We start from the raw sequence: 17756 nt of genomic DNA, 5'->3' as shown, positions 1-17756 counted from the left end.
TTAAAACACATACACATATTTTTAACCACTGGTCAAGCTGGAATCCTAGCACTTGGAAGTTGCAGGCAGGAAGATCAGAAGTTCATGATCAGCCTCATCACCATAGTGAGTTTGAGGCTGCTGTGGACTTCTAGAGAGCCTGTCTGAAAAACACAAACATTGTGACAGCCCACCAGTATTGATCTCCTCAGTTCTAGCCTACTTCTTCCTGAGGCTTCTCCTTTTGCATGTCTTGTGAGTCCCAGTCAGGCCTGCCTCAGCTCCTCAGAGGTGATGATTTGGTGGACTCACTATCAAAATGTTTGTGTAACTCAACAAGACCATGTCTGTAAGCAGTTGTGTGAAAGACCACACTCCTGAGTGCTGGCTGAGGTGGGCAGGGTCTGGGAAGTATATGAGACCTTCAGAGCCTTCTATCAAGTACTTGTTTTCAGCTATTGCCGCTCTCTTTCTCCACAGGTTGGGACAAACATTCCTATGGTTACCATGGCGATGATGGGCATTCCTTCTGCTCCTCGGGGACAGGCCAGCCTTATGGTCCCACATTTACCACAGGGGATGTGATCGGCTGTTGTGTCAACCTCATCAATGGCACCTGCTTCTACACCAAGAATGGCCACAGCCTTGGTAGGTGCATAGGAGACCTTGAAGGGTCTGGCCCGCGGAGCCACTTTGGTTGCCGAGAAGCTCAAGGCCTTGAAGTCAAATAGTATCATGGAGCCTCTGCACAGCTCTCTGAGGAACTGCGGGCATTTCTAACACTGGGACCCTCTCAGGTGAATGGAAGGTGACAGGGAATGCCTGTTATTAACCTGTCCCTTCAGCAGCATTTGTGGTATAAGTCCAGGGTGGTTCCTGAGGGTGCAATAATATTCTGGTCATTATCTTGGCTTGGCTTGTCTGTTGTACTTGATGGAGAAGTTTGAGGGCCCTGACTGTAGTAATCAGTGATTAGGGTTTGAATGCCTATAACCTGGCCCAGGCTTTGGCCAGTTCTTCTGATAGTTGGGATACTGAAGGTAACAGTGAGGGCTGTCAGACAGAAAGTAAACAGGAAGGAGTCAGATAGAGACAGATCTCTGCCCTGATCGTGGTTAACATGCAGCATATGTTGACAGAGTTATGAATAAAACTCCAGAGAGAATGGAAGAATGCAGTGGAGAAAGGACCAGGAGAAAAGGCGAGTATCCAGAGGTTAACTCTGTAGTGATGGGTATGAGGAATGGCAACAGAGGTCCAGCAGGCTAGAGGGATGGGCACACTTGTGAGAAGAGAAGCTGGACTGGTGCAGTGTTAAACAGCGTGAAGGAGTAGAGCCATGGGAAAGTTGGGGTGCGATGACTCCTTGAGTGGAGCTGTTCTCTACATAAACATAGTGTTAGAGCTTGAGCTGGATGCTGCGGCGAATGCCTGGAATCCCAGCACTGCTGAGGTGGGCTCAGGCAGAGCAGAAGTTGAAGGCCATCGCTAGCTGTATGAGTCTGAGGCCAGTCTAGACTCAGAGCACTGTAAAAACAAAACAGGGGTCAGGGGAAGAGAGAGAGTATGCCAGACTTGGCATATGCCTGCAATCCTATCGTTCAGGAGCCGAGGCAAGATGGTTTGTGTGACCTAAAGCCAGCAACTGGTCTGTACGACTACCCCAGTATTGTCCTATGACTCCCACACATGTGCTGTGGTATATGTGTGGTCACATAAGTACATAATATGCAAGATAAATCAATTAATTAAAATTTAAAACATATGATAAACTTCAGAGAAAGGGACTTTGACTATTCTGGTGCCTTGTCCTACAAGGTACTGACTGGTATATGGCCAAACTGTCCCAATTTGGTCCCTAGCTTCTGGGCTTGACTGCCTTGCAAGGGTCTCTACTCAACCCACAGCCTGCTTCTTCCAAGGAGAGGACCAGCAGTACCTTACTAACCAGGCCACCATGCTTTGCAGGAATGGAAATCGGGTGCCCTTCTTCTAGCTGGCTTTGTGGGCAGTAGACATCTGCCTACTGTTCCCACAATTTGTGTGCCTTTTCTAGGAGGTGAACCAGCTCAGAATCAAGAGTCTGAAGGGAATTAGGTTTGCTGTTGACTGGGGATGAACAACTAAGAGCCAGTGTATCAGTAGGGTAGTTTGTACACTGCAGCCCAGAGCAAGCAGGGAAGGACAGACAAATGGGTGATTGAGAACAGGTCAGAGGCAGAGTTTCCCCTGGTGCACATCTCGAGAAGCTCCTGACACTGGCCGTCACTAGTTGCAGTTGCAGTAAGATCTCGAGACGGTTCTCTGCTTCTCATTCTGCCTCCTGACTCTGGCTGTTTCCTCACTTTGCTGTCCCTGCTGCCAGCATCCCAAGGGCTGTTGTTTTCTCTCAGCATGCATCCTTTTACCTGCCCACATAGCCAGGCTCACATCCCTCTAGCTTGTCCACATGGAATATAAGATTTGGAAAATACTGTGCTGTACCTGTAGTAGTTGTATATTTAATGTCTCCTTTGGGCCATATAGATGTGTGCTAGGACCACCAAAGATCACAAATTCTTCGCTGGCTAGGTCCCCTCAGGCATTTTTGTATTCATCTGCCTAATGAATGCCTTTTATGGACCCTGTACAAAGACCTACACGTGTTTAAACTTCATGTAGTAGTACATTGCCTAATTTCCTTCTAATCTTTTAAAAAATTTTCTACAGTCTTGTTTATTTCTTGATATTTGATGTTTATTTCTAATTTCAGTTAACCCAAAGTATGAGAAACAAGTTGATGAATAGAGATACTTAACATATTAAACGAGGAGAAAGTCAAGATTTGAGCCCCATGTGTAGTTGAGTGTGCTCAGCTAGACGCTAGCCAGTAAGAGCCCACTGTGTGACTCTGGAGATGCAGTCCACTGTTAGGGCACTTGCCTAGCTTCTTCAGGATCCTAAATTGAGTCCTTAGTACCATAAAACAAGGCAAAATAAACACAAAAAAGGCCAAAGAATCCGTTTACCCTGTATCACCCCCACCCCTAAGCTCTCCATCTGGTAGCATAGGCCATAATCCCAATTTCTTGAAGCAGGGGCTTTAAAAGCTCAGGGCCAGCTAGGGCATCTTAAGAAAAATGAATAATAAGAAGAAGAAATGAAAAGAGGGCGGAGGTAGGGTCCGATAGTAGAGCAGTGCTTGCATCCCTAATCCTGGAGGTGGGGAGGTGGACGAGGGTGGGCAAATCAAGTGTATTAGTTTGAGGCCCATGTTTTACCATCTGCTTCATAAATGTATTGTTGAGACCTTACTGAAAGAGAAATAGGTCCTGCCCTTTGTATGTTCTAGATCATGAAATTTAATGATCTTAGATTGATAGATGCTAGGTGAATCTTCCCATGTCATGTGCCAACTTATCACTGCTAGTATGCTTCAGTCCTGTCCACTTTAGGAAGTAGAATGACAGTTCCTGTCTCTGGCTGCCCTGGTCATTCACTCTGCCAGCATTCAAGCCTTATGTTCCATTATTCAGTATTTCTAACTATTCATCATATACCATCTCTCTTGGTGAATTCAGGGACACATTGAGGATCAGCTGGCTTACGGCTGTTTGCCCAGTCCTATTACCTGACCCAGCTCCTGCAAGGCCTCAGCAGATACTTGATGAATAAGGGTAAATGGAGGTGGAGGACTGCTGTCTGGTCCACAAGTGTTCTGTGTGCCTATAGATTCTTCTTCGTGTTGTCTGTACTGACTCATATGGTCTTCTGTTCTCACCTTCAGGGCCCCAGACCCTGTTTGGTCCAGGATTCTTCTCATCAGCAAGCCTGGCTATCTTGTTTGCCTGGCCTTTCATCCCAAATCTTAGTCTCACAGTAGCCTTGTGGAGGCTCACAGGACCTTCTTGTGGAGCAGTGTTGCCGTCAACAGTGCAGTATAGATGAGAGTGGTTTCTTTCCTCGTTGTCTTGGAAGCCCTTCAAGGACTTGTCATTCCTGGTGCCATGGTGAAGCAGAGTTGGGCAGGTCTGAGTGGGTCAGCCTCTCCCAGAGTGTGGCAATTTTTCACTGTGTAGCCCACCATCAGTCAGCTTGTACCTAGACTGTTGGGAGCCGACTTTAGTAGAAAGCGGCTAGATCAACTTTGCAGTCATCTGGAACCATATACCCTGATGAAAGACTTGGTTGTCAAAAGCCTATAACAGCTGAAGCACACTCTGATAAATATATTGTTTATCCCACATAGCTTGTTTTGCTGTTTAGTGACCTCAGCTGTATGGTGCACGTGGTAAAATGTTTTCACCTGTGTTCTCCTGCTTGTGTATATAAATACCTCAGAATTCCCTTCAATAAGAGAGACTTGAGAAAATAGAAGAGATTGAATCACACCCTGTCTTGTCTCCATTCTTCGAGTCTCTTGCCCCAAGAGCCACACTCTCTCTTGACCAGAGTACTTAGCCCCAAAAGTGTTGAGGCAAAGTGTTGAGGCAGAATGTGGGCCTCAACACTAGACCACATGGTGTATCAAGCAGCTTTCATATGTCTTATTTTTCTTCTTTCTTTCCTCTTCCCCACCCCCCTCATGAGGTAAAGGGTTCTTCAGGTGGGCTAGATTACTTTGGATAATTTGCCAAAGGTAACAACAGTAACTGTGGCAGTGGCAGTAACTGATGAAGCTGGATTCCCCTTCTTTTAAGGTCCTTTGAGCTTCTCCTTAAGCCCGGGAGAGAGTAGTACCTTGGATCCTCCGAGGTCTACAAGGGTAGCTCTCCAGCTACACTGTAATGAGGAGCTTCTGACGCTGTGACTCTGACCCTATTGGTGAGGCTCACAAGTGGGCTTAGGCCATTGGAGCTTAAGGTTTTTGACTTTCACTCCTTGAAGAGTAAAGTAGCCAACTTGTACCTAGACCTAGCAAAGAGTGAGTCATCTGTCTTCACCTTGGGCTTTAGTCTGTGAGCCAGTGTGAGGAATAGCGTACACTTGTAAGGCTGTGCTCAGACTTCACCTGTGCTGTGTTGCTAAGTTCTGCTTCCTGCCAGATGAGGGTTCAGGAAGTCCTTTGGGAGCTTCAAGGAGTCAGTACTTTGTATACCCCTAATGCCAGAAGCTGAGGAGTTCCCACACGATAAAAGACTTTATCTTAAAAAAAAAAAAAAAAAAAAAAAAAGGAGGGGTGTGAGGCCTCAGAGGCTCCCTTGCCTCCTCACATCCTGATGCCCCACTCCTGTGAGTATGGCTCAAGTATACTTGTATGTTTAAGGTTGCACGACCCCTACTGCAGCTCAAGTCTGAAGTCTAGAGATGTATTCCCCACTCCAAACAGGAGGGTTTGGGGGATGCACAGGCCACTGTCAGCCAGATTTTAGATAATAAGGAACTTCTGAGAACTTGGAACTCTTGGGGTCTGAGGACGGGCAGCATTAGTCTGTCAGCCTGGAGTGTTGGACTCCGACTAGGTCTGTGCAGAGCTGCCACTACCAACACCTCGGTGACCGAAGGCAGCTCCTTAACCTCTGAGGGTCTTTTCTTTGTCCATAAACTGGGAAAATGAGCACAGTGCCTGTTGTAAGGAATTGACATGAGGAGTGAGTGCATCAGGTAATAGATAAGGGTTAGAGCACATAGTAGGCTTCTTTACTGACATGTTAGATATCAAGAGGCTTGAATAGCCAGCCTAGAAGATAAATCACCTGGTTTAGTTCTTTTTAGCAGATATTCTTTGAAAAGGTAGAAAAACTGTAGGCAATTAATTAATTACCTAAGGTCCTGGATTTTCTTTTGCTTAGATTGTCCAGCAGTAGGAAGGCCCAGGCCTAAAACTACCAGTCCCTAGTACCCCTTGTACATGCTTGACTACCATCTGCACCTAGAGTTCACAGATCCCTGGAGACTAAGGGGCTATCCCTATCTAATCATTGATGCCTGTCCTTTTCTCCCTACAGGTATCGCCTTCACAGATCTCCCGGTGAGTCTACAAGCAATGGGTCTTCCTCCTCCTGGGCTGTTGAGGGCTGCTGGGGTGGGTGGTGGTACCTGCAAGTGCAGGGTGTGGAGTCTGGCCCTTTCCCCAAGCAGGGATGTGTGATGTGCTGCCAGCTTGAGGGTGCCAGTAAGGGTTACCTGCTGGCCGTCCTCTCTCTTCAGCAGCAAGGCCTGGTCTTCCTCCACGTCTCTTAGCAGGTGACAGAAATTTGTGGCATTTTCTAAGGCAGTTGTGGGTGGGGGTAGGGGCGGTGGTGGAAGAGGGTAACTCCATGGGACAGGCTGATGTGAATGAAATGTCTGAATCCAGCCAGTGGTCTGGGTGTGGCAGTTAGGGATCACTCCTGAACTTGTAGGAATCTGGTCATTATACATGCCCATCAGAGATCTCTGAGGAAAGTCATCACCTCTGAAAACCTAGAATGCTACTATTCAGGGTTCCCTGAGCCTAGGGTATGAGTTTTGTAGGCTTTTTTCTTCTTAGAAAAGGATGGAGTTTCCTGTCAGCTTAGACTGGGATTCATCCCCACCCTCTCTATCCCATCACTTTACTGAGTGGTACAGGCATTGTCACATGCAGAACCTTCTCCCAAGATGCTGGGAGCCTGGCATGGGTCTATTTGCCCTGGTTCCAAAAAGAAGTTTACTGACTTTGGTGGCTGTTTCAGGATACCACTGTGCCCCAGGAAGTGTCTTTGTGATCTGAGGGCCCTCTGAATTTTAACTGTAGTACCCACAGTTATGTTTGAACTTCCTGTCTATGTATCAGAATCCTTCCTTCATACCTGGAAGCCCCAGAAAGGGGCTGTTGTCCTAGGCAAAGGGAGCAGACTCAGAAGAATTCTGACTCTGGCTGGGGAAGCGTCTAGGTATGGAGACATGACGTGAAATGAACCGACGTGAGTGTGGGCAGTGTGCTGTCAAGTGCTGGAAAGATTGGGAAATGTCCTTGGGCTTTGCCTGTGGTGTGGAAGATGGGAGAAAAAGAAAGGAAGCAGAGAGAGTATAGGTTCTGACCTTGTGGTGGGCTGAAACCCATGTGCTTAAAACGTATGTGGTACTTAGGAGTGACCTGAAGAGTGGAAGGTAAAGGGGGACAAGGGAGCCGAGGGTGGGCATGCATACCTGGAGTTCTAGCTCTTGGGAAGTAGAGGCAGCAAAGTTAGTTAAAGGTAATCTTCAACTACATACATAGAATGGCTACATGAGACTTTTTTTTTTCCTTTTAAAAAAGAGAATGGATAGGGGTTCCTGGAAAAAATGGTGTTTAGTGGCATGGGGAGGAGGTGGGTGAAGCTTTGGGTGGTGGCATAGGAGGTACTGAATGAGGAGTGGCCTCACTAAAGTTGGTCATGGGAAATGGACAGTAAAATAGAGTGTACCATAAATCATTGCTGAGTAAGCCTCTCACAGGAAGAGGGCAGCCTCTCCATCACCAGCTCCAGAAGCAACTCACCAAATCTTTGCCTGTTCTTGTCAGTGTTCCTCGTCCCCTGTGTCATCCCTTCCCCTCATGTACCTCTTTTTTGGTAGCCGAGGGATCTTTGGCCCTGCATCTCTTCCCAGAAGTCATAAACCACCACGTAGCACATTTTTATTAGTACATATGTAGGGTGTACGGCCCTGTCTGCTCCTGTGTACCTTGGCTGAGTTCTGTAAGGGTTCCCAGGCCTTGGGGACACCGTGGCCTTTGATGCAGACCAGAGGAGACTTTCCATGTGGGGCCTTCCTTGCTTTTCTTTTTCTTCTTCCCCACACTTTTGGGTATAAGTTTCTGCTAGTGAGGTAGACTAGATGTGACTGGTCCCAGCTGCTCCTGCCATGCAAGTCTCTTCCATCCCTAGTGTCAGCTGGCAAGAGCCATGGAAATGAAAAGAAGCCCTGCAGCCCTGCTGCCCACAGGGGCCTGACTGATATTCATTCTTTTCCTCAGGCCAACCTCTACCCCACCGTAGGCCTACAGACACCTGGGGAGATTGTGGATGCCAACTTTGGGCAGCAGCCCTTCCTGTTCGACATTGAGGACTATATGCGAGAGTGGCGTGCCAAAGTCCAGGGCACTGTGCACGGCTTTCCCATCAGTGCCCGGCTTGGCGAGTGGCAGGCAGTGCTGCAGAAGTGAGTGTTACCTCCTCCCCAGGCTTCGTGGTACTATAGACCTGTGCAGTGTTGCCAGGCTGCTGACAGCTGCATTGGTGGGAGGGGCATGCTCCTGGGAAGCACTGGCAGAGGACGCAGCCTCTGATGCTTTCTCCTTGCTTTTTGTGCTTTGGAGCTGCTCCTGGGGCTGGAGAAATGGCTCGGCAGTTAAAAGCACATAGTGCTCTTGCGAAGACCTGAGTTCAGTTCCCAGCATCCATGTCAGGTGGCTCACAGCTATCTGTAACTCCAGCTCCAGAGGTTCTGACATCACCAGCCTCTTGAAGCACCTGCTCTCACATGTACAAACCCACATATGGGACTGCATACATACATATAATTTAAAATAATATCAATTAAAAAAAAAAAAAAAAAAAAACTTCCCCTCAGCCAGCTTACAAGACTTCTGTTTGTAAGATCACCAGCACAGGCTAAGCATGGTGGTGTACACCTTTAAGCCTAGCACTTGGGAAACAGAGGCAAGCAGATCTCAGTGAGTTTAAGGGCAGCCTCATCTACAATAACAAGTTCCAGGATAGCCAGCGCTATGTAGAAAGACCTTGACTTTAAGAGTACCACCACCACCAACAAAAGGAAATAACTAGTTTTAAAAAATTGCTAGCACAGATGTGCTCCTTCCCCAGGGCTATTCTGTAGAAGTTCTACAACTAGTGTGGTTTATTCTTCTCTGGATGCTTTTTTCTGCTATAAAAATCCACATTGCTGCCAACCAGGGTGGCACATGCCTTTATTCCCAGCAGTCAGGAGGCAGTGACAGGTGCTCTCTCAGTTCGACACTAGCCTGGTCTACAGAGCAAGTTCCAGGACAACCAGGATTATTGCACAGAAAAACCGTGTCTCAAAAAGCCATTAAAAACAATAATCCGCATTGCAAGGCTTGAGGTCACTTCACAGGGTCAGTATCCAGCTAAGTGTCCCTGTGTCCGCGGCGTGATCTCAGGTAAAGAGTGGCTCCACCCAGCATGCTCCTTGGTTAATTAATCTCTAAATTGTTTTGGAAGCCAGTGTTGCTGAGACTCCAACAGCAGGGCAGGTTTGGGTCTTTATTTCACTAGCCAACCTCATACCTGGCTGAAGCAGTGACTCTTACCACCTGTTAGAAGGTGGGTGTTAACTTGGCTCTCGAAAGTGGAGAAGAGTCTGGCTTCTAACCCTGATCATTGTTCTGCAAAGGCACAAGGGGCCAGGAGTAGTCAGGCAGTATACACTGGGTTCTCATCCAGTCTCAGTCAGTCTCAGTCCCCTGCCCCAGCTCCACCCTTTCTCCTTTATTGACTTCATCTTTCTTTTGAACTCAGAGCTTTACATATACTAAGGACTATCCCTGAGTCATATCCCCAGTATTCAGCCTTCCTTTCTTGAGGGACTGATACTAAAGCAGCTGAGGTACAAATAGAAAGACCTTTGCTGGAAAGAACAGCATGACCACCTCTGGTTCCCAGTCTAGCAGATGAGAGTTGCTTTCTTGGGAGCCACAGCAATGTCATTCCCCACAGTCTGCTTTTTGGTTGAGCAGGAGAAGAGGTAGAGTTATTTTCAGGGTCTGGGCTCAACACATGGAAGTTTTTTGTTTATATGTATGTATCCATGTGCCTGTATGTGTCCTATGGAGCATTTGCTAAAACCTGCGTATACTTGTGTCCTGTTATTTCACATAATTTTATAAATATTGGAAGTGGTTGGGTTATCTTAGAGATAGATTTATCACAAGCTTCATGTCTGACTGGCTTCCTCTGGTGAGACTTGGGAATTATCATCTTCCTCCCCCCTTCTCTCCCCTTCCTCTTACTTCTCTCTCCTCCCTCTCTGTGATAGCAATAGAATGTAGATGTTCATACATGCTAGGCAGCCACAGTACTGCTGACCTGAATCCCCAGCCCATTTCTTTTGCTAGCATAGGAAACACTTTGATAATAAAGAAATTTATATATATTACATTACTTTCTGGGGCTAGAGGTACGGCTCAGCGGTTAAGAGTACTTGCTGCTCTTGTAGAGGACCAGGTTTGGTTTTCAGAATCCACATGACAGCTTCTGTCCGTTCATAACTCCAGTTCCAGAGGATATGACTCTCTCTTCTGTACTCTGCCGGCACCAGCCATATGCACCAGCCATACTCAACAGTGCATATGCTTACATGCAGGCAAACACTTGAATATATGAAACAATAAGGAAATAAGAAGAGCTTAAAGTTTACTTTGGTGTCCTCCAATGTAGTGTTCTTAATTTAAACTATGTTTATTTTGTTAGAAACTTATTTATTTTATGTGTTAGTGTTTTGCCTGTAGATAGGTATGTATGTGTACTGTGTGTGTGCCTGGTACTTGTGGAGTCCAGAAGAGGGCATCAGAGCCCCTGGAACTGGAGTTACAAACAGGCTATGAGCCACCATATGAGTTCTGGGAACCAAATCCAGGTCCTCTGCAAGAACACCAAGTGCTATTAAACCACTAAGCCATCTCTCCAGCCCCAAGAAAATACATTCTAGAATTATGAATGTTTATTCTGAACCATGTTTTTTCCCCAAAATGCATTGTTCTTGTTTATGATAATAGAATAACTCTGTAAGAGTATGATATTTTAGTCTAAAATTAAAACTTTATTAAAAAGCTGACACCAAAATAACATAGGAGTGTAATATTTTTTAAGAGAATGTATTCTTTAATAAAAGGTTACATTTCTTTGAGTTCATGCCAAGCATTTTGTTTATACTATCTCATAAACATAAGAAGCCAACCAGGCACAGGTGTACAGCCTTAGAACATTCTCCCCATATCTGTCCACCCAGGTCATGAGAGCTCATCTTTGTACACGTGCATGTATATGTACACACGTGCATGCATACAAATGGCATTGCCCAGCCAGCTTTAGTGGGGTTAAATTGTTGTTGTACACTATGCTCTCCCACAGAGACTCTGCTCCTGTTAACTATGAGGTGCCTGTCTTTTCCCAGCAAAATCAGCCTATTATCCTGAATTCTTGCGTTTTTGATACATGGTATATTATGAAGTTAATTTGGCCCATATTCCTCCTATTCCTCTGGAGCAGTGGTTCTCAGTCTTCCTAATGCTTGATCCTTTAATATGTTCCTCATGTTGTACTGACCCTCAACCATAAGATTATTTCCTTGCTACTTCAAACTATATTTTTGCTACCGTTACAAATCACAATGTAAATATCTAATATGCAGCTTATCTGATAGATGATCTCCAAAGGGCTTGTGACCCATGGGTAGAGAACCACAGCTCCAGAGCCAGTGCTACCAAATGGTAGGCTCCCTGGGGACACAGATACTTGTAACTAGTACAGATAGCTCCAGAGTACCACCCACTTTTCTGACCAGTTGCTTAAGTTTAGTAGTTCTGTCAAGTCTGGCTGTGTCAGGTATCTTCTGTATCCTGATAGGATAGCTGCCACATTGCCTGGCTAGTTGCCATTTTAAGTTGCCCTGGGTAAGCTCATTGACTAGATCTGGACTTGGTGCAATCTATCAGAAGACAGCCATTTCTACGAGCTTGAGGGAAACATATCCCAGAGACCTGTAGGCACCCCTATGGCCTGTGAGTGCACAGAGAGAAGGTCTTATTTTCTTTACCTCTGTAAGGTCACACAAAGGTACGAATAGGGGAGACCTCTTGGGATATATGTAGTCTGTCCCTCCAGTGCTCCATGGGAAATGTGGGTCTTGAGTGTTACCTTGAGCTCTTCTTTTTTTCTAGCATGGTCTCGTCTTACCTGGTGCATCATGGGTATTGTGCCACAGCCACAGCTTTTGCCCGAATGACTGAAACCCCGATTCAGGAAGAGCAGGCATCCATAAAGAACAGACAAAGTAAGGTTAATTTTTCTCTCCTCATGCCTTCTTACCTGCCCCTGAATCTGTAGCTCATTCCTGGTTAGTCTGTCAAGAGTATAGCTTAACCTTATCCGTACCATCCTGGAGACCAACTTATGGATCCAGTCCCTGCTCCTGTCCTTCATTCAAGATAAAACTGACACAAGGGCAGCCAGTAGCCTCAGAAGGTCTCAGAGCAGCCTCCCTAACACGGAAATCAAGTGTAGGCCTGGTCCTGTCACGGCAGAATCCTGTTCCTCCATGTTTGTTTCCTCTCCCTGTCCCCTGAATCCTAGATTCTACTTGGCCTCCTATTCATCATCACCCAAAAAGAGTTTTTGTTTGTGTTCTACACATTGTTCTGCCTTTGCCGTTGCGTACTCAGGTTTAACCATTCTTCTGCCTGTTTGTAGCCAGAGAGAGGACTCTGCTCAAACAGGGTGAAGTGATACTCTGGGATGGTTGCCATGCTAGCTCCCTGCTCCCCACCTCTTGTCCTAGCCTTTGCAGATAACCAGTTCTTTCTTGACCAAAGACAGCTCTCCTAGTGTTCTGTGTGTTTGGAACATTTTAATGGAAGGAGGGGTGGGATAGAGAACAGAACCCACACAGTTTAAGATAGAAGGAGAGGACTATGTGGGTGAGTGGATATGTGCATATAAATGTGTCTGTGAGTGCCTGCTTTTTTGTCTCTGAGCCCATCATCTCTGTGTCTGTGTATATGCATGTATCTGTGTCTTCCTAGACAAGCTGTGCTCAGCCAGATAGATGGAAAGGTATTCTATTCTTTTTTTAAAAGAAAAACAAAACAAAACATTTATTTATTTTATGTATGTGAGTATTGTCACTCTCTTCAGACACACCAGAAGAGGGCACCAGATCCCATTACAGATGGCTGTAAGCCACCATGTGGTTGCTGGGAATTGAACTCAGAACTTCTGGAAGAGCAGTCAGTGCTCTTAACCAGTGAGCCATCTCTCCAGCACCCAGGTATTCTATTCTTAACTTGGGATCTACAAATGAGAGAGCCTCAAGCCCAGATATCACAATAAGAGGCACTAGGCCCTAGGACAAGAGTGAGAAGACAATAGCAAAATGCTGTTAGCCAGAGAGGTGCCAGTGTGAGGTAGTCTTCCTCTTCTCCCAGTAGAGAGCACACTATAGCATTTACAAATTGTCAAGATGTGGGCCCTAGCCCAAGCCAGTGCATACTCCTATGAGGCCTGAAGAGCAAACAGTCTATCTAAAGAGGCATCCTCAGACTATCCCAAGATGCCTCCCCTCACTAGCTCCCTGGCTGCCTTTGCCCTACAGAAGTGGACTTCCAGACTCACCTCCAACCTCTGGGCTATGAGCTCTTCTTGTTCTCCCCTCATATTCTAAGCCAGCCTCTGCCATGGTCCTGGACAGCCATACTCTCTCAGCCTTTTCTGTGAACTTCTCCAACTAGCAGGGTGCCAAGAGCCAGCCCACATAACTTCTGTCTGGCCCCTGCCTTCAGTCTGCCCACAACTCAGGCTTGGAGTCAGGGCTATGGAGGCAATCTCAGCCCTCACTCAGAGCCATGTGCTTTTCTACAGAAATCCAGAAGCTGGTGCTGGAAGGCCGGGTAGGTGAAGCCATTGAGACAACCCAACGCTTCTACCCTGGGCTGCTGGAGCACAACCCCAACCTGCTCTTCATGCTCAAGTAAGTCATGTTTACGGTTCTGAGCCTGGCCCTCAGCTTGCACCCAGAACCCACAGTGTGAGCCAGGCCAGAGCATCAATGCTCTGCTCCCTTCACAGGTGTCGACAGTTCGTGGAGATGGTGAATGGCACCGACAGTGAGGTCCGCAGCTTGAGCTCCAGAAGCCCCAAGTCCCAGGACAGCTACCCTGGCTCCCCCAACCTCAGCCCCCGACATGGCCCCAGTAGTTCCCATATACACAACACAGGTCAGCCATTCTCCAGAGTTCTTTGGGAAGACCTGGTGTGGGGAAGAGTGGCCATCCCACATACCTTTCCTTGTGGTGGGCTTAGAACTGGCAGCTAGATTGTGTGGAAGGGAAAGGGACCACTCAGGCAATCCCTGAGGCTCCACTTCTGACCTCCCTTTCTCTGACCCACCTGGCCTCTCAGGAGCAGACAGTCCCAGCTGCAGCAATGGCGTCGCATCCACCAAGAACAAACAGAACCACAGTAAATACCCCGCACCCAGCTCCTCCTCCTCGTCCTCATCCTCCTCGTCCTCCTCCTCCCCGTCCTCCGTCAATTACTCCGAGTCCAACTCAACAGACTCGACCAAGTCCCAGCCCCACAGCAGTACCAGTAACCAGGAGACCAGGTGCCTGGCTTGCTCCTCTCTCCACTCTGCTTCTGTTCTGTGCCTGCTGGACCCACCTCTGTTCTTTTAAATGCTGCCTTCTGCCCTTTACCCTCACCTCTGTTGTAGGTCTGTGGCTGGATTGCACCCTCCTGACAGATCAGGCCAAACACATGGTTCTGGCTTTTGTCCCTATTCAAGATGTAGCTGTCAATTTTCTTGGCCCTGCCAGACTTGAACATGATGGCCTGCCTACATAGGGACTCTTCCCAGGAGGCTGGGCCTATTAGAACCTCTAGGGTCTACAATTAAGGAGTTTTGTGGAATCAGGTTTATGGACAGTCATGTGAATTGGCCTGTAGACTGCAGCTCCAGATAGCATTCAACAGGTCCTAGGCATACCTAGAAGCTGACCTCGGTCTGTGTCCCAGCCAAGGCCACAGAGATACCCAGTCAGTTCAGTTGGTAGGGATGAGAGGGGTACATTGAAGACATATATAACCTCAGAGGAGAGCCAATGAGAAGAGACTCACAGGGGCAGCTTTGAGACAAGAATGGGAATCATGTAACAGGCACTTGGAGATAACCATAGTAGGGCTAAGTTTTGAAGCCTGGAAAGTTTGGGCTGTTCTTTCATGTTCCTAGCAGTCCTTCAGTTTGATGCCATTATAGGACGTGCTGTGGTCTCTCAGGTAAACTCCTTCAGTTTACCTGAAACAGCGGTTAACAAAACCTCAAAGAGGCCCAACTCCTGTCTCAACCCTGCCCCACAGTGACAGCGAGATGGAGATGGAGGCAGAGCATTATCCCAATGGTGTGCTGGAAAGTGTGTCCACGCGCATCGTCAATGGGGCCTATAAGCACGACGAGCTGCACACAGATGAGTCCAGCATGGGTGAGTACTAATCTTAGGATGACCCAGCTCCTGTGCTCCTTGGCAGGGCAGCAGACAGTCCTAATGCACACTTCCTTTGAGGAGAGGCTAAGATGGCAGGCTCTGGCAGCTTGAGAAACTTTAGCTGGACTGAGTCTACCACATCTTGGTCATCTCTGGATGCATCCTTAAGGTGGATTCCAGTGTGTAGGAAGGTCCATTCCTGCTGCCAAGACTAGAACCCAAGGCTAAAGGGAGTTCAAGAATGTGGATCTCATTAGCACCATCGTTTGTGCAGGGTGGGAAGAGGCAAGTTTCCAAGTCTTGCACCTGGTCTATATGCCAGGTAGACGTAGGCTTCTCCACTTGCTCCCCTAGCTTGCCTGCCTTTCAGAAGCTGTAGCTTAATGGGGTCCTTGTTGTCCTTCCCTTTCACCCTCTAATGTGTTCTCTGCTGGCCTCTGTGTGCAGACGATGGGCATCCACGGCGCCAGCTCTGCGGGGGCAACCAGGCTGCCACAGAAAGGATCATCCTGTTTGGTCGAGAGTTGCAGGCATTGAGTGAGCAGCTGGGCAGAGAGTATGGCAAAAACTTGGCCCACACAGAGATGCTTCAGGTACAGGATAAGCCAGGCTCTCACATGGAGCCATCCCCATCTCTTGTTGGGGCTCCGGGAACATCTAAAGGTGGTAGAAATAGGGCAGAATGGGCTCTAGTCATGTCTGCAGTGCAATGTGGGGTGTCTAACTCTGTATAGCCCAGGTATATTGAGCTCTCACTGGGTCCCGTGCTGTGTTCTGTCCTCCTCTGAAGCTACAGGACTATGTATAGTGTGCTGCATTCCCCTCACAGTGCTCTGTCCCCTAGGATGCCTTTAGCCTACTAGCATACTCAGACCCCTGGAGTTGCCCAGTTGGTCATCAGCTTGATCCCATCCAGAGGGAGCCCGTGTGTGCTGCTCTCAACAGCGCCATTTTAGGTGAGTGCATTTAATAAAGGTAAAAGCTAACCCATGGGTGTGAAGGTTGGCATAGACCCTCACAGGGCTCTTGGGCTTTTAGGACTAAACCTAACCTCCCTTGCCTAGCTGAGGTCATTGGCTGCTAGCTCATTGCCTTGTGCCAGGCCAGCTTAATTGCTCTAGAGAAGGCCAAGGTCCTATCATGAAAGCAGGTCCATGGCCTGGTAGCTAGGACACTCAAACATTGAACACTCTTTCCAGAGTTCCAGCCATAGCTTTAGTTCTACCTTCCATCTTTAGGAATTTTGACCTGTGCCCAAGTCCTTGGCTAGGTATTAACCATACCTTGTAATCTCCTCCACAGAGTCTCAGAACCTGCCAAAGCAGCCTCCTCTGATGCTCGCCCTGGGCCAGGCATCTGAATGTCTACGCCTCATGGCCCGAGCAGGCCTGGGGTCTTGCTCCTTTGCCCGAGTCGATGACTACTTGCACTAGCGGACCTTCTTGGCTGGCTCTGTCTGGCCCTCCTTCAGCCCTAGGGCTGGAGCAACCCTGTTCTCCATAGGCATCTGGTACAGAGACCTGGAAGCCATGGGCAGTCACTCTTCTACCTGGCCGGTCCATCCTCTTTCCCTTCTTCCCTCCCTCCCTCCCTTGTCCTCTCCCCCTTGTCCCCTTCCACGTGCAGCGGCCTGTGACTCAGTATTGGCTGGTTACTCATGTAGTAGCTTCTCCTTTAAAGGAGATTTTGTTTTGAGGAGAGGTTGGGTGTTTTGTTTTTGTTTTTTTAATTTTTTTTTTTCCTCCTGACTGAGCCACCAGTGTTTATCTCGGGAGAGTTTGTGCTGAGCTGGTTTCTGCTAATTTAGTAATGAAGCCTATCCAGGTTGATGATAGCTTATTATTTTCATAAGTAAAAAAACAAACAAATGAGATTATATATATATATATAAATATATATTAAAAAAAAAAAAAGACACAGTATTTATCATAATAGCACTAGTGGTCCAGCACCTCTTGGGTGAGGCTGTCCAGACACCATGTGTTTTTATTTGAGTCCAACTCATTAAAAAAGAATCATCTCTTGTCACTTCAATCAAGTGATTTGTTTATTTTAGGCTCCCCTTTTGTTGAGCCTCAGGTTCAGCTGCTGCCCAGGAAATATGGGTTTTGGGGAAGGCTGACTGGTGGGCAAGGTCAGACTAAACTGTTTTGCATCCCAAGAGGTGTGGGTCTCTAGGCCCTCTATAGGTGAACAAAACAACTGCAGGTTCAGGATTCAGGGTAGTGGGGTAGGCCAGGGCACACAGCAAAGCAAGGGAACCCAGGGTCCGTAGCCAGCATGCTGTCTACCACTCTACCCTGCCGCTCACTGCCTGCCTTGCCCTTCTCCCGTCTCAATGCCTGCCTTCCCTTGTTAAGATGGCCAAATAATTCATCACTCTCAGTCGATTGCCTGGAAACTACCTGCCTTCAACCCAGGAGCTGCTGTGTGCCAGGCTGCCAAGAGGAAGCCATTCCCAAGAGTCTTCACCATCACTGCCCAACTCTGACAGGATTGATGCTTTCTGTGGAGAAATTGGTACCTCATGGAGGCTGATTCTTAGACCACTGGTCCCAGAGTGGATGGAACCCTTGACTTCCTGATCCCAATTTCCCTACAGCTAAGGAAGGCT

General features: G+C 47.5%; 1 protein-coding gene across 2 annotated transcripts in view; it reads left to right on the top strand.

Moving 5' to 3' along the window:
- Ranbp10 (RAN binding protein 10) overlaps positions 1–17082 on the top strand; it is a 58447-nt gene extending 41365 nt beyond the window's left edge. Inside the window, exons 4-14 of one of the 2 annotated variants that reach the window (XM_034522479.3) lie at positions 460–627; positions 5907–5929; positions 7880–8064; positions 11825–11937; positions 13521–13629; positions 13728–13876; positions 14061–14265; positions 15018–15139; positions 15590–15735; positions 15987–16098; positions 16445–17082. In XM_034522479.3, the coding sequence (XP_034378370.3) occupies positions 460–627; positions 5907–5929; positions 7880–8064; positions 11825–11937; positions 13521–13629; positions 13728–13876; positions 14061–14265; positions 15018–15139; positions 15590–15735; positions 15987–16098; positions 16445–16575 (1463 nt within the window). In that variant the 3' untranslated portion in view covers positions 16576–17082. Of the gene's footprint in view, positions 1–459; positions 628–5906; positions 5930–6053; positions 6145–7879; positions 8065–11824; positions 11938–13520; positions 13630–13727; positions 13877–14060; positions 14266–15017; positions 15140–15589; positions 15736–15986; positions 16099–16444 lie in introns of those variants that run through there. The other variant, XM_076915798.1, reaches the window with a different exon arrangement.
- The last annotated feature ends 674 nt before the right edge of the window (positions 17083–17756 follow it).

Source organism: Arvicanthis niloticus, chromosome 18, assembly GCF_011762505.2.
Source record: "Arvicanthis niloticus isolate mArvNil1 chromosome 18, mArvNil1.pat.X, whole genome shotgun sequence".
NCBI classification, from domain to species: domain Eukaryota; kingdom Metazoa; phylum Chordata; class Mammalia; order Rodentia; family Muridae; genus Arvicanthis; species Arvicanthis niloticus.
Note: the sequence above shows the minus strand (reverse complement) of the source record. Positions and strands in the feature narration are given on the sequence as shown.